At 40.4% G+C, this 26,992-nt stretch overlaps 1 protein-coding gene across 6 annotated transcripts in view; it reads left to right on the top strand.

Moving 5' to 3' along the window:
* Positions 1-26,992, top strand: part of NDEL1 (nudE neurodevelopment protein 1 like 1) — a 74,280-nt gene that overhangs the window by 19,312 nt on the left and 27,976 nt on the right. For 4 of the 6 annotated variants that reach the window (XM_029210773.1, XM_029210774.1, XM_029210770.1 and 1 more), the window contains 7 exons: positions 6,304-6,401; positions 7,807-7,960; positions 8,874-9,022; positions 10,968-11,104; positions 14,147-14,320; positions 18,297-18,388; positions 23,127-23,278. In XM_029210773.1, coding sequence (XP_029066606.1) covers positions 6,316-6,401; positions 7,807-7,960; positions 8,874-9,022; positions 10,968-11,104; positions 14,147-14,320; positions 18,297-18,388; positions 23,127-23,278 — 944 coding nt within the window. In that variant the 5' untranslated portion in view covers positions 6,304-6,315. Of the gene's footprint in view, positions 1-6,303; positions 6,402-7,806; positions 7,961-8,873; positions 9,023-10,967; positions 11,105-14,146; positions 14,321-18,296; positions 18,389-23,126; positions 23,974-26,574; positions 26,610-26,992 lie in introns of those variants that run through there. The other 2 variants (XM_029210775.1, XM_029210776.1) reach the window with 2 other exon arrangements.

The following is a 26,992-nucleotide window of genomic DNA, read 5'->3' as shown; positions in this document are numbered from 1 at the left end:
GGTTTATACCCAAATGAGATATCTAGATATCTAAAGGTCACATACAGTATCCTAATGCCCCATGTAGAAGCTGTCATACTTCTGGGGTTCACGCCCCGTCTGTATGGGACAAGGTATTGAGGGAAGATTTGGGTAGTGGGGAAGAGTATATGATTATCTACTTTCATTTCAGCTTCAGAAGATTGTAGATGTGTCATTAAAGCTTTTTCTCTTTTTTGGTAGCAGTATAGTTTTCTGTATTGACTTTCTGTAGTCTAATATCTCCAGTTACATAGTTTCATATAACACAGTGGACACATCCTCCTGCTGTAACTTGAAGCAAAATGAACAGATTGTCTTTATAGCCCCTGAGAAGGTAGCAAATTTTTGTTATTTGTAAAAAATCCAATTTCTGTAAAGGCTGAGTCTCGTGAATAAAATTAGAGTGATAAAGCTGGATAATACCAATTAGGCAGTAGAAATGAGGTATGACCACAAAGAAAGAGCTTTTTGTTTATTTTTTAATCTGGTTCTTCAAGGCTATTCCAGAAGAGGTTTTAGAAATGTTTTCAGTAATGGTGGTATCACTGAAATATGCACGTAGCTTCCAGAAGTGATTAATTTTAAGGAATCATTTGTATGTTCTAAATTCTGAAGCACATTTATTTTGTGGTTATACTTCAAAGGTTTGCAACTGAACGACCAGTTTTTAAAAATAATTTAACGACGCAACTAAGACCCGGCGCAACCAAATAAAAAAATGAAATTTATGCTGCATTTACTGTGCCAGACTCCGTACTAAGCACTTTCCAATGTTAACACACTTGATCTTCATAACAACCCTATTTTAATTATTATCCCCATTTTACAGGTGAGGAAGTGGGTCACTGAGTGGTTAAGTAACTTGCCCAAGGTCAACTAGTGAGTAGAGGACTCTGATTCCAACCTGGGCAGTTTGGCTCCAGGGTCAGGGCTCTTAACTGCTATGCTGTGCTGCTCCTACCACTTGATACCCTCTTAAGTGTTTTTAATTGGTTTGTTTGGAAAAGCTGATGGTCATTTTAGTAAAAGGCTTCTGGCATAGATTACTGTTTGAGGGACCAATAAGTGACTTGTAAAAGTAGCCTGTTAATTAGAAAAATTGTAGTCTACGTTCAACTCACATAAGATTCAGCAAGAAAACAGAAGCGAGTGTGAAATAAAAACACATATTAAAATAATTTGGCTAGAATTACTTGACACTGAGCTAAGTAGTTGGACAAGGAAAATACAAGAAATAGAACTAGATTCTCAAGAAGTTTCACATGAAAGGCTATTTAAAACCTGAGTCGCCAGGGGACACTGATGGAAAAATTGGTAGTTGTATTAAGAATACGGCCCTATTCAAGAACCAAAAAACAGGGACAAATGGACACTTTATAGTATACCCAGAGGTGTAAACAGTGAGATTCCTCAGGGAACACTACTTAGCTAAGCACTCTTCAAAGTAATAACAGCTGTAGGTCCTCTGATACTGTATAAATGGGCCAACAACAATGAAAAACAGCCTCACACAGAAGAGTTTCAAACTGGGCATGTGAACGATAACATTTGTAGATTAAAAACAACCCTAACCCTATTTGTAGAAGGGTTGGCTCCACGTTCAAATACATTCAAGTAAATGTTAGATGCCAAGGGAGGCATCTAGTAGTCATTATGAACTTCTATAAGGACTTTGGCCCATGGACCAATCGCCAGAATCATCAAATACTGCATAGTAACAGAAGGAGTACTGGAAACTGTAAAAGTATCCTACCTGCGAATAGAATGTTGACATGCTGAAGTAGCATCAGTCACTGAACTCCAGAAAGGCATGTTTGTAATCTAGAGAAGTTCCAAAGCAAGACAACAAAAATATTTAAGGGATCCAGATGGCTGCCAAGTGAATACAAAGCTAAAAGGACAAGAAATATTCACTTTGAGAAGACCAAGGCTGAGAGGTATTATCATCAAAGTCTACAGAATTAGGGCCTAAAAAAGGATACAGACTTGTTTACCAAATCCTAGAATCTTTAAAGGGAGCAACACACTAAATGTAAATTTAAGACCAAATATTACTGTGTTTTGATTTCTCTGGAGTTTCCAACTTGCTTTTTTTTCTTGTTGACACAAGAGTGATGTCCTTTTATCATAACCTCAGATTTATCCAGCTTCCCAGTCATGGTGTCTGTTATGGGGTTCCTCCTTTTTTCCCGGAGCCATCCATCTGGACTGAGTGACTCTCGGGGCGTGATGGACTAGGCTTCGTCTTGGGATGTTTCTTCTTTGCAATCCTGGGTTGGAGCCACTATTTCCTATAGCCTGTGCCATCCAGGTCTTGTTGTTCTCTCTTTTGTAGCTGTCTCAGGAGATGTGTAGGAGGTAACCCTCCTGAGTTCTTGTATGAGAAGAGTTCTCTCATTTCCTGAATTACCAGTTTCCTCTAGGTTCAGTAGGTCCTAGGATTTTCTTACTCATGCTGCTGGCTTTTCTCATTTGTCTGGTGGTTCTTGGTTGTCCATTTATATTTAAGAATTAAGGGCTGGACAGTGATTATTTTAGGTAGCTAGTGAGCAGTAGTTATCGCCAAGGCTCTCCCCGGTAAGTCCCAGCAGCTCCCTATTCTGTGAGGTGGAGCCTATGCTGAGCTTTATAAGTGACTGTGAATGTGGCGTGGCCTGCCTCAGACTGATAATTTTGTCTAGCCGAGAATGATAGGTTTTATAATTTTGATTTAATACATGGTGGTGTGTTGTGAGGTAGAAATAAACTGCCCACACATCTTTTGGCTTACACCATTTCTGAAATAGGAATTTCGATATTAATAAAGGAAAGCAGTACTTTGAAAGCAAAGAGGGAATAATAGGAAAAAAAAGATTATAAGTCAGATTCAAATATTAGACTTCTACAGCATTCCATGTTCCTGGTGAGGCAGAAGGGATTTATAAGACACAGGTCCTGCCCTTGGAAACTACCTGGAGAGACACAACTTTTCATCGCTCTTCAAATATTTCTTTTTTTTCTTTTTTTTTGCGGTACGCGGGCCTCTCCCGTTGCGGAGCAGAGGCTCCGGATGCGCAGGCTCAGCGGCCATGGCTCACGGGCCCAGCCGCTCTGCGGCATGTGGGGTCTTCCTGGACTGGAGCACGAACCCGTGTCCCCTGAATCGGCAGGCGGACTCTCAACCACTGCGCCACCAGGGAAGCCCCAAATATTCCTTGTTTAAAATAAAGTAGCAGCAGAACTTTGCTTCTTGTGTCCCTTAGATCTTCATAACATTTTGTAATACCATAATTTATTGATTGTGTATGAGAAACTGAATATTTGAGCTGCACATTGATACATGGTTGCCAGTGTTCTAGTGGCAGATGTGTCTCTCCAGATTTGAGGACCAGCACCCAGGAGCTTCTTTACGGCTGGATTCATAGATTTCAAATGTAATTAACTTTTTTTTTTTTTTCATTTTGGGAAAAGACCTTATGTAGAGCATTCAAGGGACACAATGATTGTTGCCTCACCCTGAGGCGCTTCTCTCATGTGTCCTGTAATTATATCTTCAGTTGGGTTGTCAAGGAGACTTAGGCAATGAGTCTGAGGGGTTTTTGATACCATGTGGTGATGCCCTTAACTGCTCTGGATACTCTTCTCAGATACAAATAAACCTCTTGCTACTGGATTAGCCTCATCTTCATTCACACCTTACTACAAATTAAATTACAGTTACAAATAAGATTATCCCTACATCTGGGGAAATTGAATAGGAATTGGGAACTTTGATGAAGAGTTAGGATTATAAAATTAATCAGTATTATTTACTAACCAGTATACATATTTGAAGAAACAAGTCAGCTAGTATAGTCCAAACCCTTATTAGATGAAAAAACTGAGACTTTAAGAGATTAAGCAGATTGCTTAATTGCCATTAAGGAATTTAATGGCAGAGTGGAAACCCTAGAACCCAGTCTCAGCAGGACTCCTAACTGTGGGTTTTACAGTTTAGTATGCTGTCATGCTATAACGGTATCTTCAAGAGTAGAAAAACAGACAAAAGTGTGCCAGTGTAGGGGTAATAAGATTAGAGGAGGGTGCATTTGGTCCACTGAATGTTTATCCAGCACTTAACAATGTCTGACACATTGTAGGTGCTCAGTAAACGTCTGTAAGCACTATGTACTTTCTCTGAGCAAAGTGCTGTGCTTAGTGCCAGGAAGAGATGCCACGTATGTCAAGGACCATCTCTTTTCAGAGAACTCTTAGGCTGATTGGTAATTTAAGTTAATTAGAAGATTGACTAATATGCCAAAAGTAATAGTAGACGATGTGGTCAGGAAAGACTTGACTAAACCCAGAAGAAGTCATAGTAGGCTGCAAAAGCATCACACTAAATGTATATATTGATAGTTACATTTTAATTTTATTCAACTAGAAGCCATTCTTGTGTCTCTTTGGTATACCTACCCTCAAGTTGAATTTGTACTGTATTTGTTCTTGTCCATGTCTTTTCCAAACATTCGTGAGTAGTGAGTCCTGCTGGATGAATTCCGTATTCTCTACAACTTCAAGTTTTAATTTACTTTTAAAATTTATTTTTGGCTGCTTTGGGTCTTCATTGCTCTGTGCGGGCTTTCTCTAGTTGTGGCGAAAGGGGGCTACTCCTCGACGCGGTGAGATGGCTTCTCTTGTTGCAGAGCACGGGCTCTAGGCGTGTGGGCTTCAGTAGTTGTGGCGCACGGGCTCTAGAGCGCAGGCTCAGTAGTTGTGGCACATGGGCTTCGTTGCTCCGCGGCATGTGGGATCGGACCAGGGCTCGAACCCGTGTCCCCTGCATTGGCAGGCGGATTCTTAACCACTGCGCCACCAGAGGAGTCCCTATTAATTTACTTTTAAAGCTGGCCTTGAATTCTTGCTACCCAGTATGGATTAGGTTGAATCAATTTTGGTTTAATTTAGTAAATATTATTGAATATCTGCTATGTTGCAGGCAATGTGCTGGGGTTGAAATCAGTAAGAATGATACACAGCCTAGTAGGGGGAGGTGTAAGCAAATGCATTATTATGTGGTAAATGTATGCATGAAAGCATATTCATGGGGGCCAAGAGTTTGGGAGATTTTAGTGCTGTCTGGGTGAGGACAGGAAATGATTTCTGGAAAAGGTGACAGCTAGGTTTTAAAGGATAAATAGGAGCTTTCTAAATGCACAAGGAAGGAGAGCTATTCCAGGTAGGGAAAATATCCAGACCTGAAGCAGAATGGTGCATTAGGACAATTTTGAACAGTATTGCTGGAATATAAAGTAGGATGCTTGGGGACAGGATTGTAGGAGGTAAGACTGAAACACTTAGGTGTGAATCTAGGACAAGCCCCAACGTCTTTGGTATTCCATTGGGCCTGACAGTTAGTTGGGAATTTTAGGTAGCCAGTCTAAATGCAAGGTTAACTAAATATATATATATATATATGTATATTATTATTTTTTTTTTACGGTACGCGGGCCTCTCACTGTTGTGGCCTCTCCCGTTGCGGAGCACAGGCTCCGGACGCGCAGGCTCAGCGGCCATGGCTCATGGGCCCAGCCGCTCTGCGGCATGTGGGATCTTCCCGGACCGGGGCACAAACCCGTGTCCCCTGCCTCGGCAGGCAGACTCTCAACCACTGCGCCACCAAGGAAGCCCTAAATAGATATTTTTTAACCCACTCTGAAAGCCTTGGGAGAAGAACCAAGGTGAAAGAACATTGAAGTTGGAGAATTAGTGGACTTATGGAGGAAGCTTGGGACTTAAAAGATAATTAACAGGAAATTTTTAGAAATGTAATGATAGTAAATTATTGGGAATGTGGTCCCTGATCTCCTCGAAAGGCTACCTGGTATAAAATGTTTCAAGCAGGTGTTTTGAAGCAATTGTACAACAGAGAAGGGCACGCAGCAGTAGCAACTCTTAACAGTAAGCTTGTTTTCTGTCACCTGATTCCCAGAAGATCAGTTCGCTGCGAACCAGCTGCAGGATGATTCTGTGGGGTCAACTCCCCAGAATCTATTGCTGCCACTAGAAGCGCTTCACGTGGCTTCCGTGACTTTGTTCATCTCCTCTCCTGACCCAGTCCACAATGCTGGTGGTCCCTGTGAGTGGGGCAGTGAAGTGATTTAGGTGCCTGAGCTTATTGTAATAAAGAGTTAACTGCTCTTAGAATCTTTCATGTTTGACTCCCTCCAAAATGCTGCAGGTTTAGTGTTGTCCCAGACTTTATACTTTTACTAAGATTCCTATGTTCTCTATTAATTTATTTTCGTCTTTAATATTTCACAGGCTTTCTTGATCATGGATGGTGAAGATATACCAGATTTTTCAAGTTTAAAGGAGGAAACTGCTTATTGGAAGGAACTTTCCTTGAAGTATAAACAAAGGTAATGTTGAAAAGCATCCTAAAAATAGGAGAGGGCTTTGGAATACATAATCTCTAGTTTGTGCCTTTTTTTTTTTTTTTTAGCAAAGCTAAATTTAGAGTTTCTGATATAGGATTGGGATTCTAGAAATAGTCATAGCATTGCTTGTATTTAAATAATATAAAAATGACATAAATCCTTATATTACTCGAATTATTAAAATAGTAAGAAAGCTGTCATTTGTGATTTCTCCTGGTAGTTTACCTCCTTTTATAAAGCTTATTACTGCTCTTGGCCATCTTTGGCCTGCTCTGTGTACAGATTCTGCCTCATTTTGGTGTTTTGGAGATTCTGATAAGCTCTCTAGGGCTTCATAGGGTAGACTTTCTTCAGGCAGGTGTTATCAGTGTCTGGAGCCAGCAAAGCTTTGAGGGAGGGGCAAGAGCTTCAGGGGTATATGGAGCATTTTATAAAATCTCAATCATTTCACTTAGTTGGGAAAACTTGTAGATAACCTTTTTAAGTACCAAAACTTATCTTAAATTTCTTTTTAAAATGAAATATTTCTAAAATTCATATACATCTTCCAACTTTGGTTAACAGTTTAGTAAGACTCATCAGACTTTTTTTTGGGGGGGCTGCATTGGGTCTTCATTGCTGTGCACGGGCTTCTCATTGCGGTGGCTTGTCTTGTTGCGGAGCACAGGCTCTAGGCTCGCTGTCTTCCGTAGTTGTGGCTCATGGGCTTCAGTAGTTGTGGCTCGTGGGCTTTAGAGCGCAGGGTCAGTAGTTGTGGCGCGTGGGCTTAGTTGCTCCGCGGCATGTGGGATCTTCCCAGACCAGGGCTTGAACCCTTGTCCCCTGCATTGGCAGGCGGATTCTTAACCACTGCGCCACCAGGGAAGTCCTGTCAAACCTTTTATTGCTATTTCACTGTTGTTGCTGAAGCCAGTTACTGTACTGTGCTAGTGGATATGGGAAGTGTGCGTCTATGGCAGGGGTTCTTAGTCTTTTTGTGCCATAGGTGCCTTCATAGGCTGGGGAAAGCCTATGGACCCCTTCTCAGAATAACATTTTTAAACGCATAAAATTAAATAATAGAATTACAGAGGAAGCCAATTACATTGAAAAAACAAATCTAAATGTTAAACTAATTTGTGGATAGTAATATGTGCTTCTTTATCAATATGTTAAATAAGAAAGGGATGAAGTGTATAAAAAATGAATCCTTTTGAGGCTTATAATTTATTTTCATTGAATCCTGAATATAGAGTAAGAGATGCAAAATAGATGGCCTTTATTGTTTAGTATATTTTATGGTAGCATAACGTTCAGGCAAAAATTATTGAATTGATATATAATCATCTTCAGGGTGATCCTTATGCTTCCTACTATAACTGATCTTTCCCGCTTTGTTTCTGATTAGCTTCCAGGAAGCTCGGGATGAGCTAGTTGAATTCCAGGAAGGAAGCAGAGAATTAGAAGCAGAGTTGGAGGCACAGTTAGTACAGGCTGAACAAAGAAATAGAGACTTGCAAGCTGATAACCAAAGACTGAAGTATGAAGTGGAAGCATTAAAGGTAATTGTGGCAGTAAAAGCTGGTGTCTCATTTGCTGGGTTTTATTAAAATGAGAAATACATTCTTTTAGGTGGAGCTTAAGAGCAGCAGGCAACATAAAAATGTAAAAAGGCCTAAAGTGAATTTTTGACAAAAACTGTTTGCTTTCATGGAACCAAGGGAAAGGTGGTTTAGAGTTCAGGAGTTCACTTGGAAACTGTAGCTGTCAGTTTTTTAGCTGTAATGTTCCTAGCTATAATATTACGTTGTAGTTCCTATAATTTTCAAAAGCTGCCTGATTATTTGTTTTGACAGAGTACCTTATTGTGTGGCACTTTAAAATTATATTTGTATGAAATACACATTTATTTCATTATGGTTCCTAGTCCCTTTAGTTTTGGAGTTTAGTTTTTAAAAATTCCCTTCTAACAAGGAATTTTCAGGAGTGAAAGCTTAACCCCTTTTTGCTGCTCTTCCTCACATGCCTAAGCCAGATGCTTGGGGTGTTCCTGTGTCTGGGCAGTGGGGTAGATTTGGGGAAGGTGAGGTATAGGGAATTTGAACTCTTGTCAGTCAGCTTCTTTGTGCTTACCCTGGGCTGCATTCAGCCTAAGAACCCGGAGGTTCCCCCACCAAGATTGAGGTTTTTAAGGCAACGGTTTCACTATTTTACCTCTTTTCAAAGAGATCATTATTAAATTTCTTTGAGAGGAGAATGATTGCCTAATTTTATATGAGTTAAGGCACTTGGAACGAATGTGTCATTGTTTTTAAATAGTGTAAAAAGGAGAGAGGGGTACCATCAACTCAGATTGTGGGTGAATCTCTTGGATCCCACCCGCCCCCGTCCCACCCCTTACTTGGGTTACATCCTTTATTAAAGAAAACTATATGTTAATGACATGTGCTTTCCTTCCTATACCCACACCTTCAGGAGAAACTGGAGCATCAGTATGCACAGAGCTACAAGCAGGTCTCAGTATTAGAAGATGATCTAAGTCAGACCCGGGCCATTAAGGAGCAGCTACATAAGTACGTGAGGGAGCTGGAGCAGGCCAACGACGACCTGGAGCGGGCGAAGCGGTACGTGAGCGGTGTGCCTTCTGTTGCAATGACCGAAGTTGGCAGTCAGTGATTAGAATTTGGTTTTAGGCTCAACCTATCACCTAGATCTTAGTTCCAGAACATTTCCTTTTGGTATTTCATGTCACCTGTAACTCGTCACATTGAAACTTACCAAAAATCCTGATCTCCCCAGATAATGCCCTTCCAGGCTTTTCTTTCTGGTTTTCCTTTTTCCTTCTTCTTTCAGGTACCATTGTTGATCCTGTTGGTTTTTCTTTAAAACATGTCTCATTCATTCCTCCATCTTCCCTGTATGTTCTCAGTACTACCACACTTCTTGAAGGTCCTCACATCTTATACCTGAATCCTGCAGTTAATTCCTAGCTGATCTGTCTTTAAATTTTCACTGCTTTTTATTCTCTTCTGTTTTAATACTGACCAATGAATTGTCTCAAAATAATGCTTTTATTATGATTTTGCTGAACAGCCTATAGTGGCTTGCCGTTACTTTGCCAAGATTGCATATATCTATAATTAGTTGTTTCTTAACCATTCCAAACTTAATTCCTATTACTTTACAATTATTGTCTGATATTCCTTTCCTTAGTATCTGAGTGACACGTAAATGCTTGGCATGATGCTAGAGTTGAGGATACAAAGATAAGCTAGCCACTGCCCTTAGGCGTGACAGATAGGGACAATGCACGTGGTAAACACTGGTACAGAGTACAGACTGCTCCAGGGCATAGAGAAGGGCACAGGTGAAGTACTCTGTGGTAACTGGGGAAGCTGAGTCTGCAAGGAGGAGTAGATGTTAACCAGTGAAGAGAGAGATGCGAAGGCAGAGAGGCAGGAAAGTGCATGAGGTATTAATATTTCACTTTGACTGAAGTGTGTAAAGACAATATGGCTGAACAAGATGAGACTGGAAGATGTTTGGGGCCAGGTTGTGGAGAACCTTGTGCTCAGCTATGTTTGAAAGTCATTCTGTAGGCAAAGAGGTGCTCCTTAAGAATTTTTAAACAAAGGAGTATTATCAGATTGTGATTTGGGAAGATAATACTGAGGAATTGAAAGTAGGGAGGAGGAGATGTGAAGACCATTGAGGAGTAATCCAGGTGATGGATGAAGAATTAAGCCAAGGGCAGAAGGTTGGAGGAGAGCAAATGGAATTGAGAGGCATTTTGACAGTTGACGGGAGGTGGTAAAATTGGACATGGCATTGAGCAGCGGTCCCCAACCTTTTTGGCACCAGGGACTGGTTTCGTGGAAGGCAGTTTTTCCACAGACGGGGAGGGGGGGGGGGGGGGGTGGAGTGGAGGGGGTTTTCAGGAGGTAATGCGAGCGATGGGGAGTGGCAGATGGAGCTTTGCTCACTCATGCCGCTCACCTCCTGCTGGGGACCCCTGGCATTGAGAGTTCTAACTTGAGGTTAGGAAATTTTATTTCTGTAGCACATAGTGGGTAGAGGGCACATAGCAGGTACCTGTGAATGTTTGCTGAATAAATAAGATGAGAAATGCGGGAAGAAGAAACCTTGGTAGGAAGAAAGTAAATAGAGTGGGACCTGGGACCGCGTTTTAAACTAATTCTTAGTTAATTCTTAACATACTCTAAAACTATTGAAAAGTTTTCTTCCTGAAAATATGTAAACTTCATTGACTCATGTTTAAAGTCCAATGGGGAGCTATAAATTGTATGATAAGTAGGCTTCCTTTAAGAAACTTGAAGGAATTTAGATGGGAATTTAAGAGAAAAGAATACATTGAATGGCCCCAAATGGTGGTAGAGACACTAAATGCACCAGAGGTCAGAAGGGGGCGAGATCATTCTCTTTTAACTGGGCCAGGCTTTCTAGGTCAGGAAATGGCATGAGATAACCTGACAGTTTCCTTTTGTAGTAGCTATTTGCACATTATTTGTTTAATTCATGGACTCTCATTTTTTTTTTTTTTTTTTTTAGGGCAACGATAGTTTCGCTGGAAGACTTTGAACAAAGGCTAAATCAAGCCATTGAACGAAATGCATTTTTAGAAAGTGAACTTGATGAAAAGGAATCTTTGTTGGTCTCTGTACAGAGGTTAAAGGATGAAGCAAGAGGTAAAATTTATACTTAAAGAATATTTATTACCTTACTGTCCCTGAGCCAGAGTGCTAAGCTAGCTTCAGGATCAGCTTTTTAAAGCTACACGTTTGTATGCTTTTGTCAAACACTATGCTAAGTACGTTGAATCTGTTTATTCAGTATCTACATCATTAACTCTAGGAGGTAGGTACTATTGTCTCCATTTTGTAGGTCAGAAAACTGAGGCACAGAGAGTTTGAGTTGTCAGTAGGGATTCAAACCGTGGTCTGTTTCCTAAAGCCTTAACCATTACCACTGTGCATATATACTGCTTGGTTTGTTTGGAGTTTTTCCTTTTTGCTTGTCCTAAGTAATTTTGTCATGCACATATTAGCATTACGTATGTGTACATATTGCTGTATACATATTATACATATAGAGAATATATACTTTCTTTTAAAATTCTCCTTCCTTCCCTCTGTTTTTCTTTCATGCATGTTAGAATGCAGAATGTTGTAAAGAAGAAACTGAAAGTCTCTGTCAATCCCTTTATCTTGAAAGAACCCACTAAGAGTTTGGTGTGTTTCTTTCCACTCTTCCCTGTGACTATACATAAACATACCTGTATATTTTTTTCCTTTATATAATTGGAACCACATTATATATACATATATATATTTTTCTATCCTCCTTTAATATAGTGAATGTAATCCATGCCATTAAAAAAATCTTTTGAAACAGGTTTTTAAAAATGTATAATATTCTATTATATATGGTTTTTTTGATGGGTCCTTTATTATTGGTGGTTAATTTTTTGCTGTAAATAGTGTCCTTGTACATAATATTGGGGAATATCTTTGATTTTCTTAGATTCTTAGAAGTGGCAAAGGATACAAGTATCTTTAATGGTTGTAATGGATGCTGCTAAATTACTTTTTAGAAAGTTGGTAACTTTACACTCTGGCAGTGACTGAGTGTCCTTCTCACAATGTTTACTAGTATTGTGAATAATAAAAACAGATTTTCTTTCTTTCTTTCTTTCTTTCTTTTTTTTTTTTTTTTTGTGGTACGGGGTTCTCTCACTGTTGTGGCCTCTTCCATTGCGGAGCACAGGCTCCAGACGTGCAGGCTCAGCGGCCATGGCTCATGGGCCCAAGCCGCTCTGCGGCATGTGCGATCTTCCCAGACCGGGGCACAAACCCGTGTCCCCTGCATCGACAGGCGGACTCTCAACCACTGTGCCACCAGGGAAGCCCCAAAAACAGATTTTAAAATTATTTAAAAATCTATTTGAAAGTTGTAAATTGATATCACATTGTTTTTAATTTGTAGTTCTTTGGTTACTACTTGTGAGAACTTTTTGCTAATGTTTATTGGCTCTTCTAAAAATTGTTTTTTTCATGACTTTTCCTTTTTTGGGGGAGGGTTTATTCATCTGAAGAACTCATAATTTATATAATGTATAAAATATTAACTCTATCCTATTTTTAAGCTTACAATTCTGGTTAAAAAAACCCACGTAACATAAAATTTACCATCTTACCCATTTCTAAGGGTACAGTTCAGTAATGTTAAACTATGTTCACATTGTTTTGTAGATCTCTAGAACTTTTTCATGTTGCAGAATTGAAGCTCTTTGCCTATTGAACAACAAATTCCCATTTCTCCCTTCCCCAGCCCCTGGCAACTGCAGTTTTACTTTCTCTCTCTCTTTTTTTAAAAATAAATTTATTTATTTTTATTTTTGGCTGCCTTGGATCTTCGTTGCTGTGCGCGGGCTTTCTCTAGTTGCGGCGAGCGGGCGCTACTCTTCCATGTGGTGCGCGGGCTTCTCATTGCAGTGGCTTCTTGTTGTGGAGCACGGGCTCTAGGTGCGCGGGCTTCAGTAGTTGTGGCATGCAGGCTCAGTAGTTGTGGCTCACGGGCTCTAGAGCACAGGCTCAGTAGTTGTGGCACACAGGCTTAGTTGCTCTGTGGCATGTGGGATCTTCCTGGGCCAGGGCTTGAACCCGTGTCCCCTGCATTGGCAGGCAGATTCTTAACCACTGTGCCACCAGGGAAGCCTTGCCGTTCTACTTACTGTTGTTAGGTATGACTACAGTAGTCCCTCCTTATCCGAGGTTTAGCTTTCCATGGTTTCAGTAACCCATGGTCAGCTGCAGTCTGAAAATATTAAGTGGAGAATTCCAGAAATCAACAATTCATAAGTTTTAAATTGTGTACTGTTCTGAGTAGCAGGATGAAATTTTGCACCATCACGCTCAGTGGACGTAAATCATCCACTGAGGGTCTTAGAACATAGGTTCCTCAGATAAGGGAGGGACTACTGCACCCTAGATACCTTATATAAGTGAAATCATACAGTATTTATCTTTTTGTGACTGGCTTATTTCATTTATCGCATGTCCATAATGAACATGGATGTGCAAATATCTCGGTGTCCTACTTTGAATTCTTTCTGATATATACCCAGGAGTATGGTAACTTTGTATCTTTTTTTTTAATATAAGCAAGTATTCTGTAGGTCAATTGTATAACTGGAAAAGAAAACATTAATTTTGGGTTAAAAATTCAATATTTCAAAACAAGAAAACAATTTGCAACTATTTTGACTACTTCCTTTCTAAAACAAAGTATTTCATAGGATAGTTAGTAAAAAAAAAAAAAAAAAAAGCCAACCCATTTAAAATGACAAAAATACACTTCATTGATTTTGTAATAATCCCCAAACTACGTCATCATTTCAAAATAAATGCAAATGAGTTGGTAAAGAATATTTATTTTTGTGTCATATATGTCCACTGTGAGTTCTACTTTGGACTCTGCCCTACTTCTTTTTTCATATAGGCATAAATAATTGTTCTGTTAACTTTATAGCATTTTTAAAGTCTAAATGATCATGTAGACAGTAGGGTTGTTGTCATTTTATTCCCCTGGAAATAAAAATTGTTAAATAGGAAATTCATTTTTGAGAAGTAGTAATTTAGGAAGAGTGTCTTTATGCCATTTCACATGTGACTTTGCTTGATGTATTTGCTTCCTCTAGTGAATATTACTACTTTTGCAACATTTTACAGATTTAAGACAAGAACTAGCTGTTCGGGAGAGACAGCAGGAAGTAACTAGAAAGTCGGCTCCCAGTTCTCCAACTCTAGACTGTGAAAAGATGGATTCTGCTGTCCAAGCATCACTTTCTTTGCCAGCTACTCCTGTTGGCAAAGGAACAGAGAACAGCTTTCCTTCACCAAAAGGTTTGTAGTGTCTTTTCTTTTTGAACCTGTGGTTGATTATCCACTTAAGAGGCTTTGCTGGTGAAGCAGGGGTTGCTAAGGTTTAAGCAATCATTTTAATTTTTTTTTTTTTTTGGCCACGCTGTGTGGCCTGTGGGATCTTAGTTCCCCAGCCAGGGATCGAACCCATGCCCCCTGCATTGGAAGCACGGAGTCTTAACCACTGGACCACCAGGGAAGTCCCTAAGCAATCATTTTAGTTTAAAAGTTGGTTAAATCTAGCACTGAGTGAAGCAGAAGGCATTGTTCTCCTAGGCCAACTCATTAGTAGGAAACAGTGAGATGAGGGCTACATTTAAGACAAGAGCAGCTTAATAAATTGAAATTTTAATAAAGGTTTTTAAGGGAAGTTTATTTTTTGACTATAGCAGTAATACATGTTCATGTAGAAAAAATTAAAAACGAGAAAAAATAAAATCCATCTGCAATCTTAGGGCTCAAGGTCAACTCGTCTTAACACTTTGCATTTTTTTCTATTGTGTGTGCTTTTTTGTGTTTGTGCCACCTTGTTACACACAAGTTTTGGGATCGTATTTTTTTTTTTAATTAATTTTTATTGGAGTATAGTTGCTTTACGGTGTTGTGTTTGGGATTGTATTTAAATGCAGTTTTATTTCTTTTGTCACTTGACATATCATGGGAGACTAGAAGGCTTTATACACAGAAAGTACAGAGACTCACTGAGTTACCATTCAGACTTAAGATTGGCTTGGATGGACATGTCCATGCTATAACATGCCTCAGTAGCTGCCATTTTCATGGGTGATGTTCAGAGTAACTGATGAATAGTACAGAAAGAAGATGCCTTTTGCCGTCAGTCAGGGTGTTTTTTTAAATCCAGGTAAGCTGAAAAACGATTTAGTAGCCACTAGATAGAACGTTAAGAACGGAACCCTGAAGCTCTCAGTTGAGATTGATTTAGTTTTTGCAGCTTGGAGATCATATTTCAGCTACTTCCACACCCCCCCTATACTTTCTTCTCCCCCAATGGAAGCTGTCTGTCTTCACACTTTTTTTTTTTAAAATACAGGACTTCATCTTTCAGAGTGATACGAGAAGGTTTCTGTCTGGGTGGTTAGTGCGCTCCATGTTTGTGCTGCCCAATACAGTAGCTACTCCAGTGTGGCTATTTAAATTTTTATTGCTTTAAATGAATTAAAATTTAAAATCGAGTTTCTGATTGCGTTGGCCGCACTTCAAGTGCTCAGTAGCCCTTGAATAGATAATTCACCCTATTTTCGTCTTTTTATGAGCTGAGGTAAGGTATGTGAAAATTCTGTATAGTTCCGTTATTGATCGCACTGCTGTGTGCTGACTGCCGCTGAGAACAGAGCAGGCAGTATATAGATGACAGCGGTCATCGGAAGCTCGCGTTTTTCGGAGTGGCTGCTTGTGTATTTGAGGACCTTAGAATTACTTGCACTTGAGAATTAACAAAGCTTTGCTTTTATGTTACTAATTAGAATTACGCAGGTAAATTCTGAAAATTCTTTAGTTGAGCACTAATCAGAATAGTCTGGAACCTCAAGGGGGTGTTAGTAGGACATAGAGCTTTGCTCTGGCACAGTTACGATAATGTCAGCCCTAAGGCAGTAATATTTGTCCAGACAGACACGTTTTTCAATTGGAACTGATAGCATGAGCTTTCACTGACCTAAAAGCTGCCGTTTCATGACAAGAAAGTCTGCACAGACACAGTGAGAAGCCAGAGGTTAGAGAAATCAGTGGCAAGATTGAAGAGCTGATCTCTACGAAGTGGTCTAACTCTAATTGTGTTTTATTGATAAAATGCCTGTTTCCAAAGAGCATTCAAGACAACTTACCGTAAAAGTACAGATTTAATAATACCTAAAATATAAAATTCGAGGGGAATAGGGAAAAACAAGATCCAGAAATTCCTGCCAAGAGAAGTAGAGCAGTTTATTTGTATCACATTGAGCACCTGTTATGTGTCAGGTATTACTCAGGGTGTGGGGAGGATAGTGGTCTGATTAGACTAAGTTGCTACCTTCATTGTGAGTATATTCTAGAGGACAAGGATAGGAGCAGCAGCAGCAACAAAAGCATTTTACCTGCTGACTACAACTCTGTAGAAAGCAGATAAAAATAATAGTAACGTTTATTGAGCACTTACTGTGTGCTCTGCATTTAAAAAATTTATTAATGAATTTAAACTTAACAACAACTTTATGATTTAAGTGCTATTATTAGCCCCCTTTCACATTTGGTTACTTAAGGTCACACAGTTAATGGCAGAGATGGATGTGTATCTAGCAGTTTAGCTCCAGAGCTCTTAACCGCCATGCCTTAATATCTCAAAAATAAATTGAAGAAATGTGCACGACTGAAAACCTTTGCTGAGGGGCATGAAAGAAGATGTGAATAATTATCATGTTAAATACCATGATTCAGAATAGGAAGACTTAATTTAGTTGCAATATCCATTTTCCCCAAATCATTCAATAGTTTAAATTTCTCACAAAAATCCTAATAGGATTTTTAAAGTTGTGAAGTTCATTTTAAAGTTACTCTGGGGCTTCCCTGGTGGTGCAGTGGTTAAGAATCCGCCTGCCAATGCAGGGGACACGGGTTCGAGCCCTGGTCCGGGAAGATCCCACATGCCGTGGAGCAACTAAGTCAGTGCGCCACGACTGAGCCTGCGCTCTAGAACCCACGAGCCACAACTACTGAGCCCGTGTGCCTAGAGCCCGTGCTCCACAACAAGAGAAGCCACCGCAATGAGAAGCCCGCGTACCGCAACAAAGAGTAGCCCCCACTCCCCTCAACCAGAGAAAAGCCCACGTGCAGCAACAAAGATCCAATGCAGCCAGATATAAAATAAAAATAAAACTTTATTTATTTATTTATTTTTTATTTTTTTACGGTACACGGGCCTCTCACTGTTCTGGCCTCTCCCGTTGCGGAGCACAGGCTCCGGACGCGCAGGCTCAGCGGCCATGGCTCACGGGCCCAGCCGCTCCGCGGCACGTGGAATCTTCCCAGACCGGGGCATGAACCCGTGTCCCCTGCGTCGGCAGGCGGACTCTCAACCACTGCGCCACCAGGGAAGCCCCTAAAACTTTATTTTTAATAAAGTTACTCTGGAAGAGTAAATGTGCAAGAATAGTCAATAAAAGTTTGAAATAGGTTAGTAACAAGAAGAGGCTTTGCCCTTTAGGAAATATATTTTAACACTATAATAACTAAAGCAGCATATTTCTGGTAGAATAGACAAATAATTTAATGGAACTTGAAATGTATAGAGAATTCAGTGTGTGGTTTTAGTGCCATTTCAGATGAGATAAGTCTTTTTCACTAAATGGTATTATGACAATTAGATGTCCATTTGGAGGGGAAAATTTTAGATATTTGATGAGTTTACTAATCTAAGTGGTGAAAAGTTTTTTAGAAAAACATTAGGAGAAAATGTGGGGAACATTTTTATTATGTTGCAGTGAGGAAGCCCAAGGCTCCCCCCAAACCACAAAGTTGAAGAGATAAATGTCACACTGGGAAGTACAACATATATAAGAGAAAAGGTGAATATCTATAGTGTATAGTGCCCTTGCAAATTGATTAAAGACAACCCAGCAGAAAAAAGTGCAGAGATTAAACAGGTGACTTCCAGAAAAAAAGATTCAAATGATTCTTTGATTAGGGAAACAAAAATTAAAACAAAGTGACTATCAGATTGGCAGGAAATCCAGAAATACTTGTCTAGATGTTTTAAGGGTATATGTCCTTTTAGCATTGTTTATAATGATGAAAAATTGGATATAATCTAAACATCCAGCGGAGATATTTGTGGTATCTCCACTTTATCCACAGTTTGGAATACTATACTGATTTTTCATTGAGCGTATACTGCTTTGTAATATCAAAACCCAAATGTAAAGGGAACTGCAAGAGTAACCACTCACCTTCTATTTTTCTCTAGCTATACCAAACGGCTTTGGTACCAGTCCACTGACTCCTTCAGCTAGGATATCAGCACTAAACATCGTGGGGGACCTCTTACGGAAAGTAGGGGTAAGCCTTTAATTATTTATCACTAGGTGTTTCAGCTGCCAAGGTAATGAATTATTTCTTAATTTGCAGCGAGGGGAGGAAAAAGGATACCTTCCTGCGGTAAAGTCTGGAATTAAGCTGAGAAGCAAGAGCACCCAGTGACCAGCTGAGACTGTGAACACCTCCAGGGCTCAGCCTTGCCAGTGCCTCTGCCTGCAGAGGGTCCCTGCGCTTAGCTCCCAGGTTCCCCACGGCTGTTACTAAACATCGTGATTCCTCCTGCTTCCTCTAAGGCTGTGTGTCTTATACCGCCCTCTGATCCTTTTCTTTGCTCTGCCTGCTGTCCTCCTGGTCATCCCTGGGCTTTCTCTTCATAGGACTTCCGCATTGGCTCATGACATGAATTTCTTCTCTTAGTCATACACGTCTTACTGCTGCTTGGCCCCCTCAACTCCTGTGCTGTCTCCTTGGCTCTAACCTTGCATTCCAGAACATTTCGGCTTTTGGAATATTAAACTTGGTTTTGTGCTTATTCAGTTTTTTACTCTGTGTAATACCTACTCTTTGACTTTATCGAGAGCAGTACTCTTGTTTTGATTTTTCGGTTATCTCTTGCTTTCACTTTGTTCCTACTCATCTGTGATCCACGGATCGCTTACTCTGCCATTGTTGACTCATGGGCTCTTTGGCCATGGAGGAGACCTGCAGCCTGGATCAGTCAAGGAACTGGATTTCTTTCCTGCATCCAGATCACAGGAAACAGTTATATGACCTTGTGGATTTTTAAGCCACTATAAAGTTAGCATTTCTAGCATTAGTCAGTTTTCTTTCCTGTTTCCCTCAGTGACTTTTCCCTTTTCAATAATCTACCCCTGAAACTTCCCACTGTCTACCGCCCATTCACTTATTTGTGTGTGTGTGTGACTGAAAAAAGCAGAAATTGCATTATACTTTACGTAAAGAAGAAATGGGAGGCCAAGATAGAAGGTCCTATTGTTACCTTTTCTGGCTCGTAAAATTGTTGTCTGACTGTCAGATTAACTCTAAATCTGCATTTTAAAGTTACTATAAAAAGTAACGTGCACAAATCATTCATACATAGAGTAATCTTCCCTTACTCCTAACATAATTGCTTTAACCTAGCTGTCGTAAGAGTTGCGTTGTAACAGTGTAACCTATTTGTTGTAACCTAACTTGAAGTGATGTGCTTGCTTTTCAGTATCTTAACAACTTTAAGCATAAAGATGAGGAATTTAACTTACATCCTCCTAATTTTTTATTTTTTGTTCTTCTGTTGGTTATTTTTATAACTTTAAATAACATGCTTAAACCTATGTTTATGAATTTATTAGACTGTATCTCAGCTCCCTGTTGTGTGTGTGTGTCTCTGTCCCTTCTTGAGCTCTCCATTGGTTGGTTCTGAAAATTAGTCAACAGCACCTAAAATATCATGCCTACATGTGTATTATTTACTGAATAATCATAGAGGAGGAGCTGGGCTCTAGGGCTGTTTTACTTGTGCTGCTCAACAGGTGTTTCAAGCATTTTGTTCTTTACCTATTATTTACTCAAAACCATATTAGGTTTTTTCATATTTGTATCACAGTTGACATGTATGTCTTTTTCTTAACATTTTTTTAAATTGGCCATCTTTTTTATTATTTTCACTGCAAAACAAATTTTACAAGATCACAATAAAATAAAAAGAAAAAAGCTAAAATCCTGTCATTTCAACGAATTCAGCCATTTTTATTTTTTAAAATTACATTCAGCCTTTGTATGCATATATAATTTGTATATCATTGGATATTTTTGTTATCATGGGTCTTACTTAGCATTTCTGATTACCTTTGTTTTCTTGTGGAGGGAAGAAACATACACTTTCTTTGCTATATCTTGTATCTTCCGGCTTCTTATTTACTGAGTGCTCTGATATGCTTCTAGGGCTGCTGCACTGCTGTCGGCCTTGAATTTCTTTTCATTATACTCTTGGGTTAGTTCTGCCTGTTCCTGGACCCCGTGTTGTCATCTTCGTTCCCTGTTTTGCTTTAGTACCTCAAGTAGTTTATTTAGAAATGGTGCATGAAAGTTGAACTTAGAGTCCTTGCATTGTTTACACGTTCAGCTGACAGTTTGTCTTTTAAGGTGTCGTTAGAATTTTTGGTCTGCTGTTATCCTCCAGCCCCTGCATACTTTTATGAATATTTCATTTTCTACTTCTTCACACTACTTTGTCCACTGACTTCACCTGGAAGCCCCATTCCCACTCTTGCATCCTCTTCCACTGAGAAATCAAGGCCATCTATTTAAACTTTGTTTTCCTCTCTTAACCTTCTTTTAGTACTCTCCTATTATTACCTCTGTGGCTGTTCTTCCTTTTTATCTCAGTGGTAAAAGTATCACATTCCTCCCATGGCTAATTTTGTCCCTCTGTGCTTTGGATCTCATTCCTTCCAGCCTTCTCATCTTTATGTCTCCTGTATCTTCACACTTTTACTATATGTTTTAATATTTATATGCAATATTCATATATAATGTATTACATATATATACTTTATATTTACTATTTCTACTTTATATCTAATATTTATATATTACATATTATACACTTTTTAAACCTTAAGAGCAAAAATAAAAGCAGCTATTCTTTCCTTTTACCCTGCGTCTCTCTTTAGCTGTCATTCTGTTTCTCTTTTCCCTTCCCAGCCAAGTTTTTGAAAGCATGTCTCCATTTATTGTTAGCATTTTTGATGGCATACACACTCCCCAGATAGCCTAGTCTGGGCTATGTTTCCTGCTCACTCCACTCAAATTGCTCACTGATGATCTCAGTGCTGTCAAATCCAAGGGATGCTGTTCTGTCCTAATTTTACTTGAAACATTCAACACTCAACACTGACTTATTTTTTTGAAATGGCCTTCTTTTCTCTGCTTTTCTGATGCTGTGTCACTGTGTCACGTCTGCTTGCCTTCCTGCCTGTTCCTGTTGGTCACCTTGTTGGGTCTTCATCTGCCCACCCTTTCGGTGTTGATTTTGCTCAGAGTTCTGTCCTTACCTTTCTGATCTTCTTCACAACCACAGTTTCATCTCCTACTTGGTGTGGATATGGTCTAAACCTTGATTTCTAGGCCACTGTGTTTGACTGCCAGACCCAGTGCTTGCATTAGGCTGTCTCACCGACACCTCAGATACAAGTTGTGCTTGTTATATGATAGATTCTCAGCAAATATCAGAACAAATAAATGAGTGTCTTGAATATAGGAAATTAATGGCTCTCAATTTTTATTGTGTATGTGTCTATTTAAGAAGATGCTGAAAAAATGCTTATTCAGAGCTTGTCCTACAAGGTCACTACCTCTCTTCCTTCTTTCGTTGTTATTTTACTAGGTCATGGTACTTTTGTTTTAAGAAAGGAGAAGAGAAAGAAGTTTCAGTCTGTTTCTGTTGCTCTGTCTGAATAGCTGTTGTTGAAATGATGGGGGGAGGGTTCTCAGAGTGGAATATGTTATCTGTGGATTTAATTTTTTTAAATAAATTTATTTTATGCATTTATTTTTGGCTGCGTTGGGTCTTTGTTGCTGCGTGTGGGCTTTCTGTAGTTGCGGTGATGGGGGCTACTCTTCATTGCGGTGCGTGGGCTTCTCGTTGCGGCATGTGGGCTTCTCGTTGCGGCGTGCGGGCTTCTCGTTGCGGTGGCTTCTCTTTTTGTGGAGCACAGGCTCTAGGCACATGGGCTTCAGTAGTTGTGGCACGTGGGCTCAATAGTTGTGGTGCACGGGCTCAGTTGCTCCTCAGCATGTGGGATCTTCCCTGACTAGGGCTCAAACCCACGTCCCCTGCATTGGCAGGCAGATTCTTAACCACTGTGCCACCAGGGAAGTCCCTGTGGGTTTAATTTATCTATGTATTCCACATTCCTTAGTGTCATGGATAATAGGATTGGACTATTTTTTGTCTTTTTTTTTTTTTTCGGGGAGAGGGGTTTGATTTGGTAAAGTGTTTGTGGGAAAGGGGGAGTTGGTGATATTTGTGAGCAATGGAAATTGATGAGAAACTTCTGTTCTCTTCATGTCATCTGTTGGTTTGTAGAGCCTGGCACTGACCAGGTGTTGTGGTGACAGGTGCTAAGCAGGCACTCAGTTTAGAGGTAAATGCTAATGGGCTGGTGTCATTTTCAGGTGAATTATTTAATTATAGACGAAGGGTATTAGACATTTTACAGTGTGCTCTCAGAAGTAGAATAGCATTTAACTTCATGTGAGGTGTTGTAAATGAACTTATCCATTCTGATACAGTAGAAATGACTAACCTGAAGCCCTAAAGAAAGAATTGGCCGCTTTAAAAATTTTTCAAGTGATGTTTTTGCATTCTTTAAAATGCTTGCTCCCAAAACACACACACGCACACACCCAACTGGCCAACTAACAGTCCACAACTTAGAAAGAAACAGTGGATAGGGCCAAGAGACCTGGGATACATCTCTGTATACTGTGCCACATTTTTCTTAGTTGTAAGGTGAGGATTATATCTGTATCCCTCAGTAACACTGAGAGAAGTGTATATTCTGAGTTCATTAGAAAGGGAGTCAGCATAAATATTCCCTCTTTCTATTAGAAAGGTGATTGATATGGCTTAAACAGCCACCATTATCAACTGAGAGAATAAGATTTGAGTCTTGAAATAGAAATGGTTTGAAATGCAAATTTTTATGTGCAGCTACTGTTTTGACAACCAAATCATTCCTTCTTCCTTTTGTAGGCTTTAGAATCCAAATTAGCAGCTTGCAGGAATTTTGCAAAGGACCAAGCATCACGAAAATCCTATATTTCAGGGAATGTTAACTGTGGGGTGATGAATAGCAACGGCACGAAGTTCTCTCGATCAGGGCACACGTCTTTCTTCGACAAAGGGTAAGTCTTGGAAATTCTAAACGTTAAGTTTTTGGGTAGTGAAGTTGCCCATTATTAATTGAGCTTGTTGAACTTTGAAAAGATAAACTCAGTTTGATAAACCTACCTGAAGCGTTATCATTGAGATCTTAGGGGACATGAAGTCTGTTGTCTTCTAGTCCCCACGGAGTCTGTTGCCCTGGGAACCCTGACTCTGAAGCTTCTGTCCTGGGAAGCAGACTCTTGAAAGGCAGCTGTGTTAGGCTCTGGGGATTTAAAGATGACTGTGATACAGTCCTTGTGCTCAAGGTGCTTGCAGGCTAGTAGACTTTCTTGGCAAATATTTGTTAAGAGTAGAAGAGAACGTGATGGTCATGTATGTGTGAACTCTTCAACAAACCTTCTGTCTGAAGATTTTAGAAAAATATAAAACCACTGGATCAAGTACAGTTTAGGAGATACAAGTTTTGTATAATGTGAAGATGTTTTTTGGGGAATTGAGAATTTAAAAAAATTGTTGTAAGATTAAAGCGGTGGTACATCCTTAATACAAAAAATATGTCAGTTGGTATGGAGTATATAAAGTAAAAAGTGTTTTCCATTTTCACACTGTTTTTGCATCCTTATGGTTATTCCTAGGCATGTAAAATCATATTTTTATGCATCTGCTATACACTTTTAAAAACTTACGGGCTACTTTATTTTATTTAATTAATTAATTAATTTATTTTTGGCTGTGTTGGGTCTTCATTGCTGCGCGCGGGCTTTCTCTAGTTGCGGCGAGCGGGCTTCTCACTGCGGTGGCTTCTCTTGTTGCGGAGCACAGGCTCTAGGCACGTGAGCTTCAGTAGTTGTGGCATGTGGGCTCAGTAGTTGTGGCTCGTGGGCTCTAGAGCGCAGGCTCAGTAGTTGTGGAGCACAGGCTTAGTTGCTCCACGGTGTGTGGGACCTTCCCGGACCAGGGATCAAACCTGTGTCCCCTGCATTGGCAGACGGATTCTTCTTTTTTTTTGGCTGCATTGGGTCTTCGTTGCTGCACACGGGCTTTCTCTAGTTGCGGCGAGCGGGGGCTACTCATCATTGTGGTGCGCGGGCTCCTCATTGCGGTGGCTTCTCTTGTTGCGGAGCACAAGCTCTAGGCACGCGGGCTCCAGTAGTTGTGGCTTGCGGGCTCTAGAGCGCAGGCTCAGTAGTTGCGGCGCATGGGCTTAGTTGCTCCACGGCACGTGGGATCTTCCCGGACCAGGTCTCGAACCCATGTCCCCTGCATTGGCAGGCGGATTCTTAACCACTGCGCCACCAGGGAAGCCAAGCAGACGGATTCTTAACCACTGTGCCACCAGGGAAGTCCCTGGGATACTTTAAATACTGCTCTACAATATGCCTGTGGTGACTTATATTGCCAGTATCTTTCCGTGTCAGTACATATTGTTCTACTCAATTAAAAAAAAACAAACCAACAAAATGCTGCATGCATATACTCTTGTATGGGTGTGCCTTGGTCTAGGTAACTGGTTAGGACCTATGGTCTGAGATGCTGACCGTGTGACTTAAGGTAGCTGGTAGTGGAGCAGCAACTGAGGCACCAGTGGTCCCTTGCCACTGTCTCTGCTTTGAGTCATAGAGGCAGCTTGTCCTTGTTCTGTGAAAGCAATATAGAAATTTTCACAACTTCTTAAAGGAACTTGTATTTTCTGCTTTCCTCAGTGACAGTGGCACATTTGTGGAGGCCTTGATTTGATACATAGTCCACTCTAAAAAGCTTTTTGTGTTCATCCTTGTGGAGTGGAGTGTTCTGGTTTTTCTCTCTCCCTTAAGAGAATTCTACCTTGAAGTATATGTATTTCATTAAGGAGCACATTCTAAAATAATATATAAATCAGGGCTTTCTTTATACACATTTCATTAAAAGCACATTCTAAAATATCAACATATAAATCAGAACTTTATTCTAACCGTTGGGGCTCCTCAGTGGTGGTAAGAATAAAATTAATATTCCACATGTTTAGGAGTTCCAGGCAACCTTGAGGAGTGTCATTTTTTTTGTTCTGTTTTTTTTTTTTGTTTTTTTTTTTTTTGGCGGTACGTGGGCCTCTCACTGCTGTGGTCTCTCCCGTGGTGGAGCACAGGCTCCGGACGCGCAGGCTCAGCGGCCATGGCTCACGGGCCTAGCCGCTCCGCGGCATGTGGGATCCTTCCGGACCGGGGCACGAACCCGCGTGCCCCGCATCGGCAGGCGGACTCTCAACCACTGCGCCACCAGGGAAGCCCAGAACAAATTTTTAATTGTATTCTTTCTGTTAAGAATGAAATATGGTTTTGTGGGTTGGCTTTTTCTCAAGTGTTTAGTTTACATGGTAAATGGATTGTATATGCACACTCAAATATTAACCTATTCTTGCTCGAGTTACGTTTGTAGTTGCCATCTTCCTGAGGATAACTCTCGTGTGGGTTTTGCTATGTTCTTGCTGCTTTGCTTTGATTCTGGCTTCCTTTTGGCCTGCCTGGCTTTTTACCTCTGGCCTTCCTTCCTGCTCACCTGGTGACTAGATAAAAACCATGATGGCATATACCTGCTGCAAAAGGAAGGGGTAAATATCCCCACTCCCAGCTCCATTATTAGACCTGGCTGGTTAAAAGCATAAATGACAGTTCCTGTAGAAGTGTAGCTTGTAGTTTCAGCATGAGAAGAAGCTTTCCATTTAAAAAAAGCCTTTGGCTCTAGAACTTGCCTGCTGCCTCTCACTCCTAAGGAGTCTGTCTGTAGCACTGTTACTGTTAGGGAGAGTTTGCCAAAGTTGGTTTGCGTGCGTGTGCACGTATTGAATGTGTGTGTATACACTGTGCGCTCCTGCTTCCCTCAGAATCTTGAGATGAAGCAACGCCTTACCACGTAAACATAAAGCCTTATTGTTATGTATTGCTTTATGGGATTTGAAAATATTTTGTAAGTTCTGATTAGTTGAGGGCTTCTTGGAGTCAGGATTTTATCTAGTCTGATCCCTTCAGTCCCTAAAATGCGGGTTGCTGGGCCTACTTCCCTTTTGTTGCTGTTTCCTCCAACTGCTACCAGCCGTTCATATCACTCATCCAAAAGGACACCAGTTGACATGCAGTGCAGTCATTTGAGTTCTCTCAAAAATGTTCTTGTTTTCTCCATAGCTTTTGTTTAGCTTCTTACGTATCACTTGTCCTAATTTTGTAAGCCAGTCTGATTTCTTTTGGGTTGGGTGTAGGTGAACGTAAACTAATTTTAGGGCATGGTGTGAAAATAGTATTTGTATTACTGTTTAATATTTTTTCCTTTCTTTTACTAGGCAAGAAAAAGTTATATTCCCCACGTTGTTCATGGGTAACTGAACTTGTTTGCTGTGCTCTTTCATTCTTAATCATGGTGTGTGGTGGAAGACAAGTTAACATTAACAAACTGGTTTTACTAACTGCATGGGGCTGACTGCTTTAACCAACTTCCAGCCCATGAGTGAGCTTTCGAGTTCCTGTTTGATTTGACTGTGCACCATTATTATTGGTTCAGCTGTGCAAAACAAAAACAAGTTAGCTGTAGTGGTCCTGGGGCGGTTGTGAAGTGCTCTGATGGTACTCCTGTTACAGGTGGGAGTGTGGTAGAGATGACGCCAGCCGTCTTGGGGCGGGGGGTTGGGGGTCACTGCCAGGCCCTGGGACCCGCATATGACTGCCTCCACGGGCCTGGGGTGCTTCCTGTTACCCAGTGTC

The sequence above is a fragment of the Monodon monoceros genome, unplaced genomic scaffold (genome assembly GCF_005190385.1).
Source record: "Monodon monoceros isolate NGI ecotype Baffin Bay Population unplaced genomic scaffold, NGI_Narwhal_1 Super_Scaffold_9, whole genome shotgun sequence".
NCBI classification, from domain to species: Eukaryota; Metazoa; Chordata; class Mammalia; order Artiodactyla; family Monodontidae; genus Monodon; species Monodon monoceros.
This window is presented reverse-complemented; position numbering and strand designations above follow the sequence as displayed.